Here is a 19,180-nt window from a genome sequence, read left to right as displayed (position 1 = left end):
TCCAAGTGTGAGTGTGTAGTGTGTGTGTGCGAGCCGCTAGAAAATCTGAAGCAGTAGAAAAAAACGTTGTGCAAAATTTTGTTGAATTTGTTGTTTTTAGTGCTTTCCCCGTCCCCCACCCCCCCGCACCACCGTTAACCCTATAAGTTTCTCAGCTTTTTTTTGCAATATTTTTTGCACGCTTTTTCGTTTATTTAACGCGCTCTCGCTCTGTCTTTTTGCCCTCTCTCGCAGTACTCTCTCTCTCTGGCTGCGCTCTCTCAATTTGTTGCCAGAGCCAACTGTCAAAACTGTCATTTACCTTCTTTTTGTCCAATGTGCAAAACGCAACCGAAAAGAAAAATATACAACACATTTCTGTGCAAAATTCAATTTGTTATAAACTATTAAGCAAAGCGGAAGTCACAGTTAAGCGCAGTGTGTGCCCATTTAAGTGAGTTTCAAAGCAAACATGTAAAAGGCAGTAAAGAGTGCCAGATAAAGAGAGGAGAGGAGAGCCGCCACTGTCACTGCCGCTGCCGCACAGTGCCACAAATCGACCTGAAAAGAAAACCAACCCCCTCCCGCCCCCAAGGGGAAACCGCATGAAAATTATACAAAACAAAAATTAGCTGAAAAGTGTTGCAAAAAATAGTTTTACCAAATAATAAACGTTTAAAGTGTGTTCCACTCTTATTCGAAGAGAGCGACAGAGAGAGAGAGAGAGAGAGAGGGAGACCCTGCAGTGCGTGCTAGTGTGTGTGTGTGTGTGTGTGTGTGCGTTTGTGTCTCTGCCCATCCTTTGCTGGACTTCATCCTCCGCGTCTTCTCTCTGCTCTGCAAATTCGTTCACTTTCGCTTTGTTGTTGTTGTTGTTGTTGCTGCTGCCTGCTGCGATTGCACTTTGTACCGTTATTTCAGCCTTTGCTATAGATTTTCCTTCCATTCCATTCTGATTTACAGCAGCAGAAAAACCAAAGCAAGCAGCAAGCACAAGAAGCAGAGAGAACAACAAAAGGCAATAAAAAACAACAACAAAAGAAAAGAAGAAAAACAAAACAAGTAAAGAAAAGAAAAGAAAAGAAGGCTTTTGATAACCTTACAGATCGATGGTTGGTGTTCGTTCCCCCCCCCCCCCCCCCCCCTCCCATTGGTATCTATATATTATAGAATCAATCGATTTTGATAAGAAACCACTTGGAAATACTGTTGGATAATCTTCAGAGCATGACTTTTCATACCATGGAAGCTGTAAGATATGATTTGTAGTACCCTCTGCCAGAGTGAGAGAGACAGAGAGAGAGAGAGGGGGGAGGGGGCACCAAACAGCTGTCACAGCATTTGATAAACTTTACTTTTTGTTGCGATTCCCTTCCTTTTTTTTTGTTTATAACGTCAGCTGTTCTTCGTGTTGATATTCACCATTTTTGTTTGACGGATTGTTTAGTCAACTGATTGTTTCTTTTTCTTTTGTTTTGTATCGAAATTTACATATATGCTACATTTTTTACATAGTTGGAGAAATACAAAGACCATCTGCGAATAGGAACTTTTTCTGATAGTTATTTTATTGGAAATCTAAGCTTTCGATAGGGAATTCTTTTGGAAATTAATTTGGAAGGATTAAAGCAGAGTACTTTTAGTTTTTTAGTCTTCTAAAATTCTGTTTTCCTTATGATTTTTGTTGGGATCACACTCTCGTTTAGGAATACATGATCTCTGGTATATTTTCAGCATCTGCTTAAGCTAAAAAAAAGCTCCAAAGGTGGTTCTACCTTAGCATGTGCTACTTTTTATAGAAATACCTTCCAGAGAATTCCTTCAGAGAGAGAGAGAGAGAGATTCCTTCCTAATGCTAGAACCTGTTCTTCCACTCCACTTGGTCCAGCAAGCGTTCGAGACAAAACCCTTTGAAATGCCCTTGAGCTTCTGGCTGCCATCCCTCCCAAAAAACCCTTCTCGAATGTCAGAGCAGAGAAGAGATCTTTTTTCATCGGTTCCGTCCTTGGGTCAAAAAATTGCAAATATTTTTGCTGGGCGCAACAAAATTTTATTAAAGATAGTGTTTATATTTCGGAGTTCTCCTCTCAAGAAGTTATTTGATTTTGATTTTTGGTTTGTTTGGGGCTGTAGAGAGCGAAAGTGTGTGTGTGCAGGCAGTCACGTCTGCCCTTAGCCTTCCCCGCACCCTTGAGCCCTCGATGTGAAGTAATTTAGGTTGGAGATATTAATATCTATTTATTATTGTTATGTTTAAGGGAATACGAGTGGGAAATGTGTTTATTGTTTATTTGAATAGTTAAAAGCCCATTAAAAACTGATATTTGAGTGGGAAATAAATGATAGAAAAGTAAAAGAGATCGAATAAATTGGCAGAAAGTGGATAGAAAAAGTAAATAAATATTCCTGCAGATAAAAATCATTCAATAGAGATTTCTAGAGTCTGCTTTTGGCAGATGTTTGCCAAAGGATTACCCAAGATGGAGCTTGGAGCCCTCTATAGAGACCCTGTCCCTATATTAATTTGTATCTCGCTTTTCCGTGAGTGTTTTCCTCGGGGGGTTTTTGTGTGTCACACATTTTGCGACTCAATTGAATTGAAAAAGTTTTATTTGATTTGGAAATTGTATCTCATGGATGCACTGTCATTGTAATCTCTTGCTCTTGCTCTTGCCTCTCTTCTCGTTTGATAAACATTTTCATTGCTTGCTCTCTCTCTCTCCATCTCTCTCTGCTGTCTACTTCTTTCGCTTCTTCTACTTCCTCTTACAACGCCTTTTTTTTGCAGTGTGATTCATTTCCTTGCCCAAGAGGAGGCCCAAGAGGGGGGCGGGAGGTTACAGGGTATTGGGTGGGCTTTTTCTTTGCGTTGTTTTTTCCTTCTTTGAGCTTAATTAAATTGTTTTTGTCGGGGTTTTTTCTTCTCCTTCTCTCTCTGTACCATTTTGACCTTTTCCCTTTTGCTTTTTATCTTCTTTGGCTGCTGCCGCTGTCGCTGTCGCTGCCTCTGCTGCTGCGCTGCTATCATCATCAATATTGATTACCGGCAGCTGTCTTCTTCCTCTGCGAGAGAGAGAGAAGAGAGTGAGAGCCGCTCCGCTCCGGGTTCCCTATGCGCTCGCTCCCTTGCAAAAATGTTGTTGTTTTTCTTTTTCGTATGCTGACAGCCCCCTCCCCTACCCGCCCACTTGTAGGCGACCCCCCACTCCACGAAAGGGAGAGCAGGAGAGGCCAACAGGCTGCCTCTCGCTTGGCTCTTGCTCTCTCTCGGCGCGAGAGAGGGAGCACAATTATTGCAATTTGTTTAACGCGCATTCGCTTGCTCTCTCCCTCTCTCCCTCGCTCTCTCTGTCGCTGTTGCTGTTGCTGTCTCCCTCTGGCAGTGTTTGTTGTTGTTGGCGCTTCATCGATTTTATGCTTTTGTCGTTGCAATTAGTTCTCTTTTCTCGTTCTGTTGCTCGTTTTCTTGTCTGCACTTTTGCTTCTCATTTTTCTTCTTTCTTCTTCTGACTGCTATTGAGGCAGGGCAGCGGCAGAGCGGCAGCGGCATCGGCAGAGCGGCAGCAGAATTTCTCCATCTCCTGACACCTCCTATTCTTACCTTTGCTGAGGTGTGTTTCAGTGTGTGTGTGTGTGTGTGTGTGGACAATCTGGTAACAAATACAACTATACTGTGATTATTGGTAGTTCTCAATGTGGGCTGTGTGAAAGGACAGAGGGGGGGCTGGGGCAGGAGAAGGTGATTTATATTTATCGGTTCCACTTTTAATAGTTCGGAATAGGTGAGAAGAGGACGATGGGCTCTGTGGGATGGGTACTATTATAATGGCAGTAAAAAGTGCAAGGAAAACTTTAACAAAGGCACTCTTGACATTTAATGAATCTATTATTCCTACAGTCGATCCTTTGGGGGGAAATCTTTGATTAGGGAATTTTCCTTGTTTTTTCCCCATCAAAATGACAGCTCTTCAGATCGTATTCGAACTAGAATTGGAACCCATTTGTGCTCAATCTCTGGCTGTTTTTTTCTGCAATCTCATCTGCTGATAAGGTGTTAACCAAATTGTGGTTTTGTGTGGACTTCAATCTTTGAAAAATATGTATAGAAAAATACATTTGTTCTTTCAAACCAAATGTTTCTCAAACTTTGGGGCCATAAAGACTGAAATTTCAAAATGGGTGTTCAGCCATTCTTCTGTGCACCAAAGCCAACACCTGTGCTGCTAAAGAACAAGGCCAATAGACTCTCAAAAAGCCACAAAAGAACCCAGCCACCTTGACAGAGTGCTACGACCAATGTTGACCTATAACTGGAATATGCTTAATGCTTGTTCCTCTCTTTGTCGTTTTTTGCGTCGTTTATAACTCGATTAGGCAAATGGGTAAAATAAATTATGGAGAGAGGGAGAGGGGGAGAGTGGGAGAGGGAGAGACAAGGTCTTGACTGTTGCCTTCTGGCAGGGCACACGCAGAGTTCAGCGCACACACACACACATGCACTTTCCCGAATCTGTTAAACAGTCCACGCAATTTATGAATGATCGTCAAAGCTTACGGTTATTAACCCATACAAGTGCACAAATACAACTCTCTCGCACACGCACACACACACACAGAGGCACAGAGGCACAGCCTGTGGCGCGTGTGCTGAAAATGTTTGCAAACTTTTTTTGGCAACTTTTTTTACGTGTGTGTGGCTACACCCTGTAATTAGTTGGGGGGAGGGTGTATCTGATACAGGGACATGTTGGTTGGAGGCAGTTTTTGATCTAAGAGCTAGAGCAGGAAAATAATTATGGGGATTATCACTACCAGGAATATCGTCTATCCATCCACTAAAAATGATTTTGATAAAATATTTATTGCATTTAAAAATTTTAATTATTTTTTCTTCTCTACTAATCAATATTTATAGCCATGATCTATTAGATTTGAGTGTTACTACCTAAAAGGCTGTCTGAGTGTCAGAAATATACAAATTTTTTATTGGAGTTTTATTTATTACATTTTTTTTGTAAAAATTTAAATTTTTTCTTTGGGCAAACGCAGTTTATTTGTTTATTTATTTTCTTATTTCAGAAGTAATATAATTTATGAATTACATAAATTCTTAGAGGTTTAAGTAGGGCTTAGAATACCATTGACTAGACCTTCGACTCTTCGAACCCTTGAAAATAGGGTATCTGCTAGTCGTTTCCCGCAACTAAAATACTTTTTTTTGCATTGCCTTTAACTCTTTCATTCTCTCTATCTCTGTCTCTGTGTTGGGTGCCTGGTGCCCGCTCATTTGTGATTTCCGTAAACGAAATCGATTAAATAATGAGTAAGAAGCGCAAAAAAAAAATCAATGCCGAAAGGAAAATAAATATTTAAATACTCAATTGCAAATGCAAAAATAAATAGCCAGCGGAAGAGAGCTGGAAAAATTTCTTAATTTTTTGCAAAAAGTTATTAAAGGCAAATAAATTGGTGGAGCTTTGGGTTTGGGTAGGAAGGAGGAGCCCCCTCTTAGAGCACGACTGCCGCCTTCTAATGTAGCACTTAACTAATTCAACAAAACTACGACGTACCCTCGACGGCAGACAACTCAATGAAATCAATAAAAATAATAAAAAAAAAAAATAATAAGCGAGGAGGAACAAAAAGTAGAATGAAAAACACACACAAAAGCATCATCATCATGAATGGGATGACGATGATAATGATAATGATGATAAGCGATGAACATGAACTACGCAGTTATGAAATCTAACTAGATGCTTGTGGGAAAAAGATACTCGCAAGAGCACGAACAAACCCCTCGAAAGAGCCCACAGTCTGCGATTGATGGATTAAAAGATAAAGAGTGAAACGGAATTAGCGAGAGATGGATAAATGGAAAAGTACATTGATGATAAAAAACGATGGATAAATGCATTGGAATGATGGATATATGGAGAGAAAGATGAGGCACCTCCTCATCTCCTCCTCCTCCTCCTCCATGTACGGGGATGGGTAGATATTTGAAAGGTGGATCAATGGATGGAATGATGGAAATATAGATGGTTGTAGATGGATATTGCAAAATATAGGGAATTTATATAAAAATAAATGCATAGGCATGAAAGAAACACTGATATAAATAGGGAAAAGGTAGATCTATCTTTTGAAATATAGCTAAGGGATGGGAATATCTAAAAATGTATTCCATAAGTGGACTCTAAATAAGAATAAATTCTCATAATTTAGGGAAATTCCTCTCTTACTCGAAAATAAATATAAAATTTATTTCTACTATTATTTCCACTTCCTTCCGCATCTTTGATGACTCACTCTCTGAGTGTGTTCCTCCCATTTTTCCAGTTTGAAAATATGCCATTAAAACTGGGACACCCCTCACACCCTTTTAACCCGTTTTCCCTCCCCTGGGTATTACGTATACGCCTCGTTGTGCCGGTGCAAATATTTATCTATATGTATCTACTATCTCTTGCCGCCTTGTGCATTTAATTTGATAAGCAAATAATACAGAGAAAGATATTCAATTTGTTGTTAATGAAATTGAAATTGAATGCTAATTGTTCATACCGTTTTTCCTCTTCTATTTCCACAGGAATATCATTTCTAACATTTACTGCAATGCGCTAGTAAAACGAAGCCGAAGAAATTGAAGAAATTCCACGTGTAAACATCCAAAGCAGAAAATACAAAAGCCCACAGCAAATATTCCAATTAAAACGGGAAAAATGTACAGTGTGTGACAAAATTAAAGTGCAGCAGCAACTAAATAATAATTATAAATAATATAAATCGATAAAATACTAAATTCTAAGTCCTTAACGTAAATAAAATACAACAATTTGTGGCGAAATTCCGAAAAAACCAGTGCAACAGCAACTACGCGAATACCCTCAATACGGAACAGCTGTGCTGTGCTCCTGTGCATGTGTGGGCGGCGGCGAGAGCGCGCGCGTGTGTGTGTGTGTAGGGTGTGCCAAACGTAAAGCGCTAGATGGCGCTCCAGACTATGCCATTCTCGTGGTCGGCCCAAGCCCTTGTCGTCGTTGTCGTTGTTGCTGTTGCTGCGCACAAAACGCGGTATGGTCTCCCCCCACTCTAGAAATATACAAAATTAAATCAATTTCAATCTATTTAATCTAACGCCAAAAGTGGGTGAGCGTGAGAGAGAGAGAAAGAGAGAGGGAAGAAAAGCGAAGCAACAAAAGTGTCGCGTTTCAAAGTCGGATCGGTCGCGTTGCCGTCGTGTCGTGTCCGTGCGGTTCGGGCTCGGGTTCGGGTTCGGTTCGGGATCAGTTGACACTCGGTTGCAACCTGAGAGCGCTATGCATCGTCATCGTCGAAACACCTACGAAGCTGGCAACAATTTGGCGGGAGAACTCTTTAAACTGACAGCAAAACAAACAAACAATTAAATTTTAGCACAATTCCTAGTGCTTTTGACAACAAACAAAAACAACATAAAAACCAACAACAACCAATAAACATTTATAGGGATTAATATAATCCTTATTAAGTATATTAAATAATTCTTTCGTGGCCCCAAATAATCCAAGAATCGATAGCAATCCTGGATTATTTGCTAAAGACTTTGCGGACGCTGAAATCCAATTCGATTATGGCCGAGAATCAAAGTGCGGCCAGCGAAGATTCCGGTCAACATCAAAAACAACAACAGCAACAGCAACCACTCAATCACTCAACCACAGCGGCAACAGCAGCCGCAAGCACCACAACAACAACCGCAGCAGCAGCAACACCAACAACAACAGCAGCAACAACTGCTGGCCAATCAATCAATCAATCGCCCACTAACTCCCAGGCCTCATCACCGGAGAACTCGCAGGAAGCGCTGCCCTCAACGGCCGGGATCCGGCGACACCACCACCAGCAGCAGCAGCAGCAGCAATCCACAGTAGCCGCAGCAGCAGCCACGACCGTCGGCAACATGTTCGATCGCACGGTGAATGCAAAGTTCAAGCCGGGCACGGGCAACACGGGCTCCGGGAATAATCCACATGCCGGCCGCCGCAACTCCCTGATGTCGACCGCACGCGGTGTGACGGTGGGCGCCGGCGGTGGCAACATCCGTAAGCTGACGAAGGTCAATTCGCTGACCAGCAACCACCACTTCTCCGTCTGCTATCCACCCAACATAAACGCGCTGCCGGAGCGGTATCAGAACAGCAACAACTCGAACAACTCGTCGGCTGCCGCGGCCGCGCTGCAGCGCACCACCAGCGAGAGTCTGCGCTTGAATGCGCTCAATGCGCGTGCCGGGGCATCGTCGCGGGCCAGCAGCAACACCAGCCTGGCCTCCGCCACCACAACATCCACGTCGGTGGCGCCCAAGACGAGCAGCAGTAGCGGCAGCAGCACCAGCAGCAACACGCAGCAGCAGCAACAGTCGCAGGCGAGCAGCAGCAGCAACAAGGCCAGTTCCCCCAACAATAATGGGGCACGCTCAATGGCAGCAGCAGCAGCAGCAACAGGAACTGGAACTGGTGGGACTGGAGGTGCAGCTGCAACTGGCACAGCAGGTGGACATCATCATCATCAGCCACATCACCACCATCATCACCATCACCAGCATTCGCACCAGCATCATCAGCAACCGCAACACACTAGCCACAGTCAAGGACACTCATTAACCGTCGCCGGAGGAGGAGGAGGAGCAGCGGGAGCAGGAGGAGGCGGCGGCGGCGGTGGCGGCGGCTCTTCAGCCCCATCCACGGGCATCGCTGCTGTGGTGACGACCACACGCAAACCAAAGACGACTTCCTCATTCGAGATCACCTCGGTGACGGTGGGACATCCGAAGCTGAATGCTGCCGGTGATACCGGCGACGAGTCCGCGGACGATCTGGACGAATCTCACACGGATGACAACAGTCGGATAACGGATCTGGAGAACGAGACGCCTTCGATGTCGGAGGACACGTTCTCCAAGGAGGAGGTCTTCTATGCCAACAATGCTCTGAGCACCAACGCCCCGGTGATACCCACCAGCTCGCAGTACGGCCTTGTCGTGGTGGATCCCATCGGGCCGGCCTCCCTCGGCCAGACCATCCAGAATGTCCAGGTGAATGTCTCCACCGACAACAACATCATCAATGTGGTCAGCCACTCGGCGGTCACGCCCGGCGGCAGCAAGAAGAAGGAGGGCGGCGACGGCATCAAGGAGACGACACAGCATCGCAGCGAACGCTTCAAGGTGGTCAAAATCGAGTCCACGGAGCCCTTCAAGCGCGGCCGTTGGATGTGCATGGACTACCTGGATCACTCGAGTGTGGGCAACGGCGGGGCGGGCGGTGCTGGCGGTGGCAATAATAATGAAAAGACTGGCTCTTCTTCTTCCGAGGCCGTGGTGGCCGGCGGCGATGCAGCGGGCGGTGCAGGTGCCGCACCAGCAACGGGAGCCGATGGCTCGGCTGCCGCGCCCCAAAAGACAACGCAGAGCATGATACTCCCGCCCACCCATGCGCTGATGGAGAATCACTTGGAGGGCAATTCGACGGACGCCAATTGGAACTATGCCGCGGAGCAGCAGCAATCGCAGTCGCAGCAGCAGCCGCAACACCACCAGCAACAGCAGCAACAGTCGTCGCACCAGCAGCAGCAGCAGTCCCAGCTAAATGCCACGCCCAGTGGGGTAATGACAGCCCCTGCCACAGTGGTGCATGGCATGCACCAGCTGCTGATGGAGGCGCAGCAGCAACAGCAACAGCAGCAGCAGCAGAAACTCTTCGACAGCGTCAATGCCAATGCCAATGCCAATGCCAGCTCTCCCAATCCTAACCCCACGGTCGAGACGCCCATGGATTATGCCCAAGCGGCGGCCATGCAGCTGCAACAGACGCTGCAACAGCTCAAGCAGCGGGAGGAGGCCATGGATGTGCCGCCGGGCTTTCAGAACTACCAGCAGAATGGCGGCGATGCTGCAGCGGCAGCTGGCAACAATAACAACAGCAGCAGCAGCACGGCGGCCACAGTTGCAACAGCCAGCGAGCCACCACTGTCGCCTGCCCCGCAGACGCCACAGATCACGCCCACATTTGCAGCAGTGGCAGCCGCCGGTCAGGCGCAAGCCACATCCCAGATCGATGGGATAGCCAGCAGCCAGCAGCAGTTCCCTCAGACAGCAGCAGCAGCACCACCCCCACAGCAGCAGCAGCAGAAGCAGCAAGTCCCACCTGCAACAGTTGCAGGGGCAGCGGCAGCGGCAGCGGCAGTTGCACCAACAGCCACCAGCACCCAACAGACTTCAAACACTTCCACAACAGCGGTAGCAGCAGCTGTGACCTTGCCGCTGTTATCACACATGACACACAGCTATGAGCAGCCAGCCACTGTCGGAGTGGCAGCCACCACGGTGGGAGCAGCCGCCGTTGCGGCAGCAGCAACAGCAACAGCGATTCCCACGCTGCAGCTGCAGAGTGCACCGGCCACCATAGTCGATCCGCAGCAATTGATTGTCCAGCAGCAACAGCAGCAGCAGCAGCCGGAGGAGCAGCAGCAGCAACCACAACCACAACAGATACCCCAAACAAATATCGCGAGTGTTAGTGCCAATAATAATAATAATAATAACAATACTAATAGTAATATAAATCTAACGAATCCAAATGTCGTCGTTGCCGTGGAGGCCACACCATCATCAGCATCGGTGGTGGTGCTGCCCTTGACGACCGATGACCAATCGACAACGGGAGCAGCAGCAGCAGGAGCAGCAGCGACAGCCACCACTGCAGCGGCAGGAGCAGCGGCAGGAGCAGGAGCAGCAGCTACAGGAGGAGCCACCACATCGACATCAGCAGCCACACAGCAGCAGATCCAACAGCTACAACAGCAACCAAATGCAGAATCCGAGACTGAAAGGTGAGTCAATATTTTCAGCCCATTTGGGGGGGGATATATTTCCCGGATTTTCCAAAGATTATACGGCAGGGGATTCTGCCTCTAGATAGCACACGAAAACCACCCAAAGAAAGCCCACAGAAAGCAGTCCGAAATTCGTGGCTTTTCGCTCTACGAATTTCGTTTTTGGGTTGGGTTTCAGAATAAAATATGAAGAAAATTCAAACTTAAACACAAAAGACCGAAATAGATAAATAATATAAAAAAAATGTAATTAAAAAATAAATAAATAAAATATAAAACTAAATAAAAAAATAAATGAATCTAATAAATTAAAACAAAAAAGAGGAAATTTAAATAATAATAAAAAACATAAATAAAAAGTTATAAATAAATAATAAAAAAATAATAATAACGAATAAAACCTTAAACAAAAATTATAAATAATTAAATAATAATAAATAAATATAATAATAATAATAAATTTCCATTAAAAAAAACCCATAATAAATACAAATATCTCTGGCGTATTTTCGTGTCGAACATTTCATTCATTCTACATTTAATTACTCCCCAAATATTTCGACCAAAATTTTTCAAACGCTTTCCACTTGTAGTAAAAGTTTTCTCAATGAGAAAATCTACTTTGCACACAACGAATTTTCCACCTTATCTTATCGTCTGTTTGTTTGATTTTTTGAAAATTCCATTCTTTCATTCACAAAAACTTTTGGCTCTTGGATTTCCATTTGTGGGCGTCTTATCGCTGATGTTTCTGTAGCATTAGGTTGATCAAATATTTACACGATAATGCAGAGACTTTGGCTCGTAATCAATTAGGAGTCGAAGACAAATCCACACGAAAGTTATTTATGGACAGAGCAAACGACGACTTTGCTTTGCATTTGGAACTATTTTTAGAGCCCGAAAGACGACATAGAAGCGTTGTTTGAACAAGTTTTGGGGAGGCGCTCCCTCGGCCCCACGTCTAGGGCTAGTTTTCAGGTTCATTGCGGACACCGTTAAAGTGCCAACACGCGCCTCCCTCTCTCTCGCTCTCTCTCTCGGCGTTGCGCCCCCCCTTCTCCAGAAGCAATTTTGCGAGTCGTATTATTTTTGTTGGGTTTTTGTTTGTTCGCGAATTTGCTGGAATTGCTTGCCTAGAAAGAGAGAGATGGCCACAGACCAAGAGAGAGAGGGAGAGAGAGAGACGGACCCTCCTCTAATAGAGGCTAAACCTCATTACAATAATTTATTTAATAAAAATTCATCAATGAAATTAGCCATGGAATGTGTTTTTTTGCACTGAAAGTGGTTCGCTTTTTCTGGGGTTGATGACGATGTGGGGGTGTGGTTGTGTGGGGGCGGTGGCTCGGCGGCTCGGCCCCACACAACAACACGTGCGTGACACAAAAGGTCGCTTTAATTAAGTTCGTTTTAAAGCGTACAAAAGTTCACTCAATTGTCAATGCACTGCCACAAAAAACACGGACTGGAAATTGGCTAGGTTTTGAAGAATTTGGTGAACCCACAATAGATATTTTTAAATTAGATATGCTTGATTTTAAACTAGTTTTTTAGTTTTTAACCAATCTCTTATGCTTTTAGATTTATAGATTTTTAAACTGGTTTAGATATATTTTTGATTGTTTTTCTATTTTTATTAACATTCCTGCTTTTATCGCTAATTTTACATATTTAAGAAAACAAATTCTTAATTTTTTTCCAACTATCTTTTTTTAAATAGTTGTAAAATAAGCTTTAGAATTTTCCACTTTAATCTTCAATTGTTTTTATTTTTATTTTAAATTGCAAGTGTTCTAAACGTGTATTTTTTGTTTCTCAAAACTTCTTCTGAGGCCAAAATGTCTTACGAAAATTTTCTGAATCTTCTTCTGGAAATTCATGCAATGACCTCCGCGCCTCTTCCAGAGTCTCGTCGTAATCTTCTACCCAATATTTCTTTAAACTTCCCTTGATCTGGGCCATGGACTTGAATTTGGTTATCTTTCTGGTAGTATCTTTCTAAAATGGCTATCAAGCAAAGTATATTCGATCTTCTTAAATACGTTCGTAAATATTTCAAATATATACAAGTTTTACAGCTCAAATTGTCCAATAAATAAACACAGGGAAACGCCTATTTTCCTAACAAATATTCCTTTTAATTTTGTATAAATTTTCCACTCATATTTACCACTACTTTCTTCACTAATAAAAATTCCAACATTCCTATTGTTATTAGAGTAATTTCGACTTTGGTTCATTGACAAACTTCGCGGCAGTGTTTTCTTCTTTCTTTTTTTTTAAATATATTTTTATGGGTTCCCTCATTTGGTTGCTTTGGTGACTAATCTGTTTGCAATAGCAAAAGTTTTTGAAGCTGCTGACCATGACTCATTTCTCGGTGCTTACTAAAACGATTGATTAAACTAGAGAAATGCATAGGGAAAAAAAGGGGGGATATTCTTGTGCGATTTTTATTTATTGAGTAAATGCCAAAAAGATTTTGCAATACGGTGAGAGGGAGACGACGAGAGACCAAAGTCAAGGCAAAGAAAAACATGTGTATCTGCCAGATACGGAGATACATGTGTGTACATATGGATATTCTGGGCAGATTGCGCATTTGCGTGTGACGAGAGGGGAGGGGCGGAGGACGAGTCATGGCACTCCCTTCTGCAGCAGTTCTTTCTTCTTCTCAATACGAATGCAAAATGCAACTGGAAAATGTAAGGATGGATGGATGGAAGGAGGGGGGCAAACATTACATTGAATTATGTGGCTTGGGTATTAAAAATAGCCCCCGAACGAGAACAGGGATCAAAGAGGAGAAGTCTGACAATGCGTCGTATGAGTAATGCATCCCCCCGTATGTTCTGCGGAGGGGAGAAGGCAGTGGTGTGGGACAAAGTTTTGCAGAAGGGGAAATTTTAATTTTTGTACTCAGATTTTTCTTATATTTTTTAATAGTATTTATTGATTTTTTCATTAGTTTTGGATAAAATTTAATAAAATAAAATTTATTTATTTTTTTTTTTTTATTATTAGAAATATTTGTATAAAAAAACGCAATTTTTTGCTTAAAAAATCCTAAAAATATGGTTTTGGACATAAATATATTTGTTTGCATAATATATCGGTATTGTTCAACACTGTATTGATTAAGTGCACAAAGTGCGTGGATTACACTCGATAAATCGATTTCCATCTTTAGCAGTAAGTCAATCTTAGCTGCGGGTCAATTAATTGTAAAATATTGACCCGTAAATGCGAACCCCCTCTGTGTGTGCGCGCCACTGCCTCGACATGTCTGTTCGTGTTCGTCTGGTCGACTTAGCAACAGCTTGAAATGTAAAATGTGAAAGACAAAACTGGCCTGGCCTCTGCACTTGACAACTTCCCCCGGGATCCGCAACGCCCAATCCCCAGCCCCCAGCCAGCAGGCCATCTTCATTTTAAATTTATTTCTCCGACTGTCTCTCGCATTTCGCAGACAATTTGTCCATGGATTTCCTTTATTAGAGCCACTGATTGAATGCAGTGGGCCCAAGGGCGTCTCGCCCTAGCCCCAGCCCCAGCCCAGGCCCTAGCCATGCCACCACTCCCTATACGTGTGCCCTGTCCAGCGGTCCGTCCACTTACGTCATGTCTCCTCTTGAGCTCTGGACAATAATGTAAGTGGTCGGTGGGTCGGCTGGTCGGCTGGTCGACTGGTCAGTTGATGTAAGGCAGAACTGGTTTCAGCCCTGTCTAATGAAAAGGAAAGTCTTTGGCGTGGGTTGTGGCAAGCACAATGCAGCCAAGTGCAGCAATTGTGGATCGGTTTACTCTGCATAAAAAGAAGAAATACATATTGTATGCATAGTATATGTTTTCTTTGATTCAAATTGAATCACAATAAACAAGGGAACAAATGCAATGAAACTGGTTTCAATTGAATAATCAACTATTTATATTCGCAGCGATAAAAACTATTACACATATACTGTACTATATGTATATTTTATTGCATTTGTTTCTATTATAGGATTATAAATTCTATAAGCAGAATTAAATCATAATCGGCTTATAAGTAAAGCGATAAAAACTATTACACATATAGCATATTCTATTTCCATTTGTTTCTATCGTATTATATTATTATACATTTTATAAATAGAATTCTACCGTTGAATGCGGTGATACCATGGAATCAAAATCAAAGAATTTTTATTGCTGGAATTCGTAGAATTTTTCGCCAACCATATGGAATATAAATTTTGTTGCCAATTGCGAAAAACATATTGCGATATTCAAATAACTTTCATGACAACAGAATACAATTCATTAACTTCTTGTGTCTGCCCCGTGGCCCATGTGGGCCCATGGCAGGTCAAATGTAGTCATCAGCCATGAGCTGAGCTCATTCTCGGGTTGTCGGAATGAAAGAACAGAGAAAACTAATTTCACATCGTCCAAGCCGTCAATTAGTTGAACAGACGTAATCGGAATACACACATATACACACTATATATGCTATATGCAGGGAAAGGTCTCTTAGCAGGCAGCTCGATGGACATTTGTACCCCACTCTCGATTTTTATAACGCCTTGTGACCTTAATTAGTATTCACACGTATTTTGGGATGGTTATTTCTACATTTCGTTCAATTAAATATATTAAGACGAAGGAGTCATCTAGCTACTTTTAGAAATTCCTAAAAATTGCCATACATTCTCTACAACCACAATGTTATAGCTTTTTCCATGATCATTTCCATATCGTAGGAACAAATGATGAATACTTATAAAATACCAGAAAATACTATAAATATACCAGAAAATACTAGAAAATACTAAAAATACTAGAAAATACCGGATTTTACCGAGAAAATACCGGATTTTAGAGAGATATATGTTTTTCGCACTGAAACATTTTTGTAATGTCTGTTTTGTCTATGTCTGTTTATTTTCACTAGCTATTTACCATCACTAGTCCTTCCGCTTGTGTCCACACCCATCTCTAACGCATCGTCTGTTGTCGGTTTCCCATCTCTTACACTCTTCCTGCCTTCACATGAGCCCTGGGGACACCATCTTCCTTCTGCCTTTCGTTGCAGATGAATCTTTTCCGCATTTCTGTTGTTGCTATAATTTATATTGGAACAATGTTTCACTCAACTCTGTCTCCGTCTTGCCTTTCTCTGGAGTGCAGTGTGTGTGTGTTTGTTTGCGGTGTGTTTGTAGGCAATTGACAGATTTACTGCAATTGGTTTTGGCAGAGGCAACGACCCGATCCGATCGGCAGTTGTGGGACCCCAGACCAGACCCCTCCACCGTGCCCCCCCCCCCGAATGCGTCATCGAAAGAACCTGATAAGCAGGAGACAACGATAGCAAACACCTTTTGGGCGGCTCAATCCGCCCCGACAAATCGCCTCCCTGGAAATATGAACCTCGGTGTGGCCTGAGATTACCTCATGCGTTGGTTAAATCGCTTTCAAGGCAGGGCCCCCAAAAAAAAAACAAAAAAAAACACAATATATATTCATATATCAAAATGTTGACTTGACTCGTGCCTGGCATTGACCGACTTAGAATAATTGAATGGGACAGAAACAGGAGCACGGGAGGGAAGGGCAAACCGAAACGATGGCTAGGCCTGTTCTTGTATTTCAATGACCTCGAAATATGAACTTCCGCAAATGAAACGGAGACGGTGACGGTGACGGAGAGAGTGAGGAAGAGGCCCCAAGAAATATCTTTTCAATTACTCATACTCTTCTCTTCCTCAATCGAAGTTGATTCATTCTATACGCAAAACCGAATAAGAAGCAAAAGAATATTCTGACAATGGGGTTACCCTGTTTTTGGATTAAGAAGAAAATAGTCGAAATCAGCGCTGGGCAGCAGCATAAAAAGCTTATCCGCGAAACTCGAGTCATGTGCATGTCATGTATGTTGTTTTTGCCATTTTCAAGCATTCCCTTTGGAATTTTTCACTTGTGCGGGTCCATCTTAATTTTTAGCTAGTAAAAATACCTGAAATACTATAAAAAGACCAGAAATTACTTTGAGAAAATTACGAAAAATTCTGGATATTGCCTTTTTTTAGTCCCATCAAATATTAGCCCTGTTCTGCTCAAATTTTGGACACTAATTTTTTCTTGTTCCCAAATATCTCCACAAAAAAATCAATATATACCGTATACCTTTACGTTTACTGGGTATTCGTCAGCACAATTGGTTGACCATTCAACAATTATTCATTGTATTTTTTGCTTTTGCAAAACGGCGCTAAAATCTATGTCAAAGTCATATAGAAAAGGTATACCTGTCGTGGTCTGTCAGATTTCCGTATGGAATAAACATTAAGAAATTATCAGAGACACCTGCGGTCGAGGCACGAGCTGTTTCCGCTGTTCTCGGATTTCCAATGGCAAAGCTGAAGCTATGGAATGTTCTTTGAAAGAAAGTCTGGATAAGTCATAATATTTCCTTAGCGAAATAAATCCTATCCCCCATTTCCAGAACATATTGCCCAAAGATATCTTATGGTATATATATTTTTGGGAAGGAAACAAAATATTGAAAATATTTATTTTTGCTGCCACAAGGTCAAAAACATTCCCCCATTCTCCTTCACATGTGCCAAATTATATTTTCTTTTATATAGTCGCGTAGATATTTTTTTCTGCGTTACTTTTGGGGCCTTGGAGCGCAAATTTTGGTGCGGACCCTGGCCTGGCCTGGCCTGTCGTCTTTTGACGTATTTGACCCACTAAAGGAGAGCCGCATCGATAAAGTTCCATTATTTTCATCCTCACTTCCGGTTTGGGGTTTTCGCTTATCTGGGGGCGTACTGAAGCCCCCTCTTCGCCTCCACTGCCCATCGTACATCAATTGTTTATCTAAATTATCTGGATATTTGTTTATATATATCTATGTACAGATACAGATACAGATACACAAAAGTATAGTATCTATTTGCCTGAACCAATTTGAAAGGCATTCTACCACCCACTTGTCGACCGAACAGATTGTGTAAATTGTATCTGCATATCTGGCATTTAAAAAGATATAAAAACAGCTGAGACAACGGGCCACATTATCATAGGTTTTCGGGTTTCAAGCTGGATAAAGCTGGATTCTTACAAGATAGAAATGGAATTTTTTCCAGAAGAAGAAAGTGTTTCTTTGCTTGAATAAAATATTTATCTAGAGTTCTTGAAAGTGTATCTGATGGCAGAGATGTTTTCAGAAGTTTTCAACCGGTTAAAAATGCTTTTATTTTCTATCTAAAGTAGTTCTTATGAACGTTTGTGCTTCTGGAAATTAGCATTTCTCCAAACCTTATCGGAAATTGCTATCCACATACGAATCTGGGAAATATCTACTGTTGCTACGTAAACTCCCAGCTCTGATGACTAGCCAGAGTGGAATATTTATATCTCTAGATATCATGCTTTAGGCATAAGCTGTGCACTCATTATTCTTCTTAAATTTCACTAGATTTCTGGTTCCCACAATCAGTAAAAAAGTTTTGCTTTCATCAAAACAAAGGTGATTCAATTTGAGTGAAAATAATCTGCTCACGGTACACCATATAAGAATTATCAAAAGGCAACCATTGTTGGACTATCTTTGTGCAAAAAAACATTACATTACTAATTGCTGTTAGCTGGAAAAATATGAATGGGTTTGAAAGAATTCTTAGGAAAGGTTTTTCTTTTTTTATTGATAAGTGGAAAAGGAAATTGTATATACAGTTGAATTGTCTTTAGGATTTATTTTATTTTATTATTGAAATTTCCTTTTTCCATAGAAAGAGTTTTCCGGTATTTTTCCGATGGATTTCCTAGAACATCTCTCCAAAATTGTTTCATCATTCACTTCCTCATACATAAGCCCCTAAATGGGACACCACAAGACGCATTTAGTATTTTTTTTTTTTAATATTATTTTTGTCTCGTTTACATCTAAAAAATGCGCCATATAGAGAGGCGTGTAACCCTCGTAGACGTCCCCCCCACCCCATCGCATTAGTTACATAAGAGCCCACGCTTTACGCTAAAATGAGCTTCGGCTTATGCGCACTGCGAAAAATATTGTGATGTAAATGTAGTAAAAACTGGAAATAATTCGTTTTACAACAAATGCAATTAAATACAAACGCGAGTGGAAAATGTAACAAAACCGAAAAAAAAACACACACACACGCGGCTTGACCTTCGCTGGGAAATTCGATGACTTTTTGGGGAGGAGGAGGAGGTGGGACGTAAGGTGTAAAGTGTGCTTGGCGCCATACCCGCTCGCAAACAACTTTCTAATTGACGATGAAATCTATTTACAGGCCAGGCAATATTT

The 19,180-nt window shown here is 42.2% G+C and overlaps 1 protein-coding gene across 9 annotated transcripts in view; it reads left to right on the top strand.

Annotated features, from left to right (window-relative positions):
- The window catches only part of bun (TSC22 domain family member bunched), a 118,593-nt gene that overhangs the window by 1,007 nt on the left and 98,406 nt on the right, over nt 1-19,180 (top strand). For 7 of the 9 annotated variants that reach the window (XM_033379259.1, XM_033379260.1, XM_033379265.1 and 4 more), the window contains one exon: nt 6,572-10,854. In XM_033379259.1, coding sequence (XP_033235150.1) covers nt 7,595-10,854 — 3,260 coding nt within the window. In that variant the 5' untranslated portion in view covers nt 6,572-7,594. Of the gene's footprint in view, nt 1-293; nt 434-6,571; nt 10,890-10,928; nt 11,024-19,180 lie in introns of those variants that run through there. The other 2 variants (XM_033379267.1, XM_033379262.1) reach the window with 2 other exon arrangements.

Source organism: Drosophila pseudoobscura, chromosome 4 (genome assembly GCF_009870125.1).
Source record: "Drosophila pseudoobscura strain MV-25-SWS-2005 chromosome 4, UCI_Dpse_MV25, whole genome shotgun sequence".
Classification (NCBI taxonomy): Eukaryota; Metazoa; Arthropoda; class Insecta; order Diptera; family Drosophilidae; genus Drosophila; species Drosophila pseudoobscura.
This window is presented reverse-complemented; position numbering and strand designations above follow the sequence as displayed.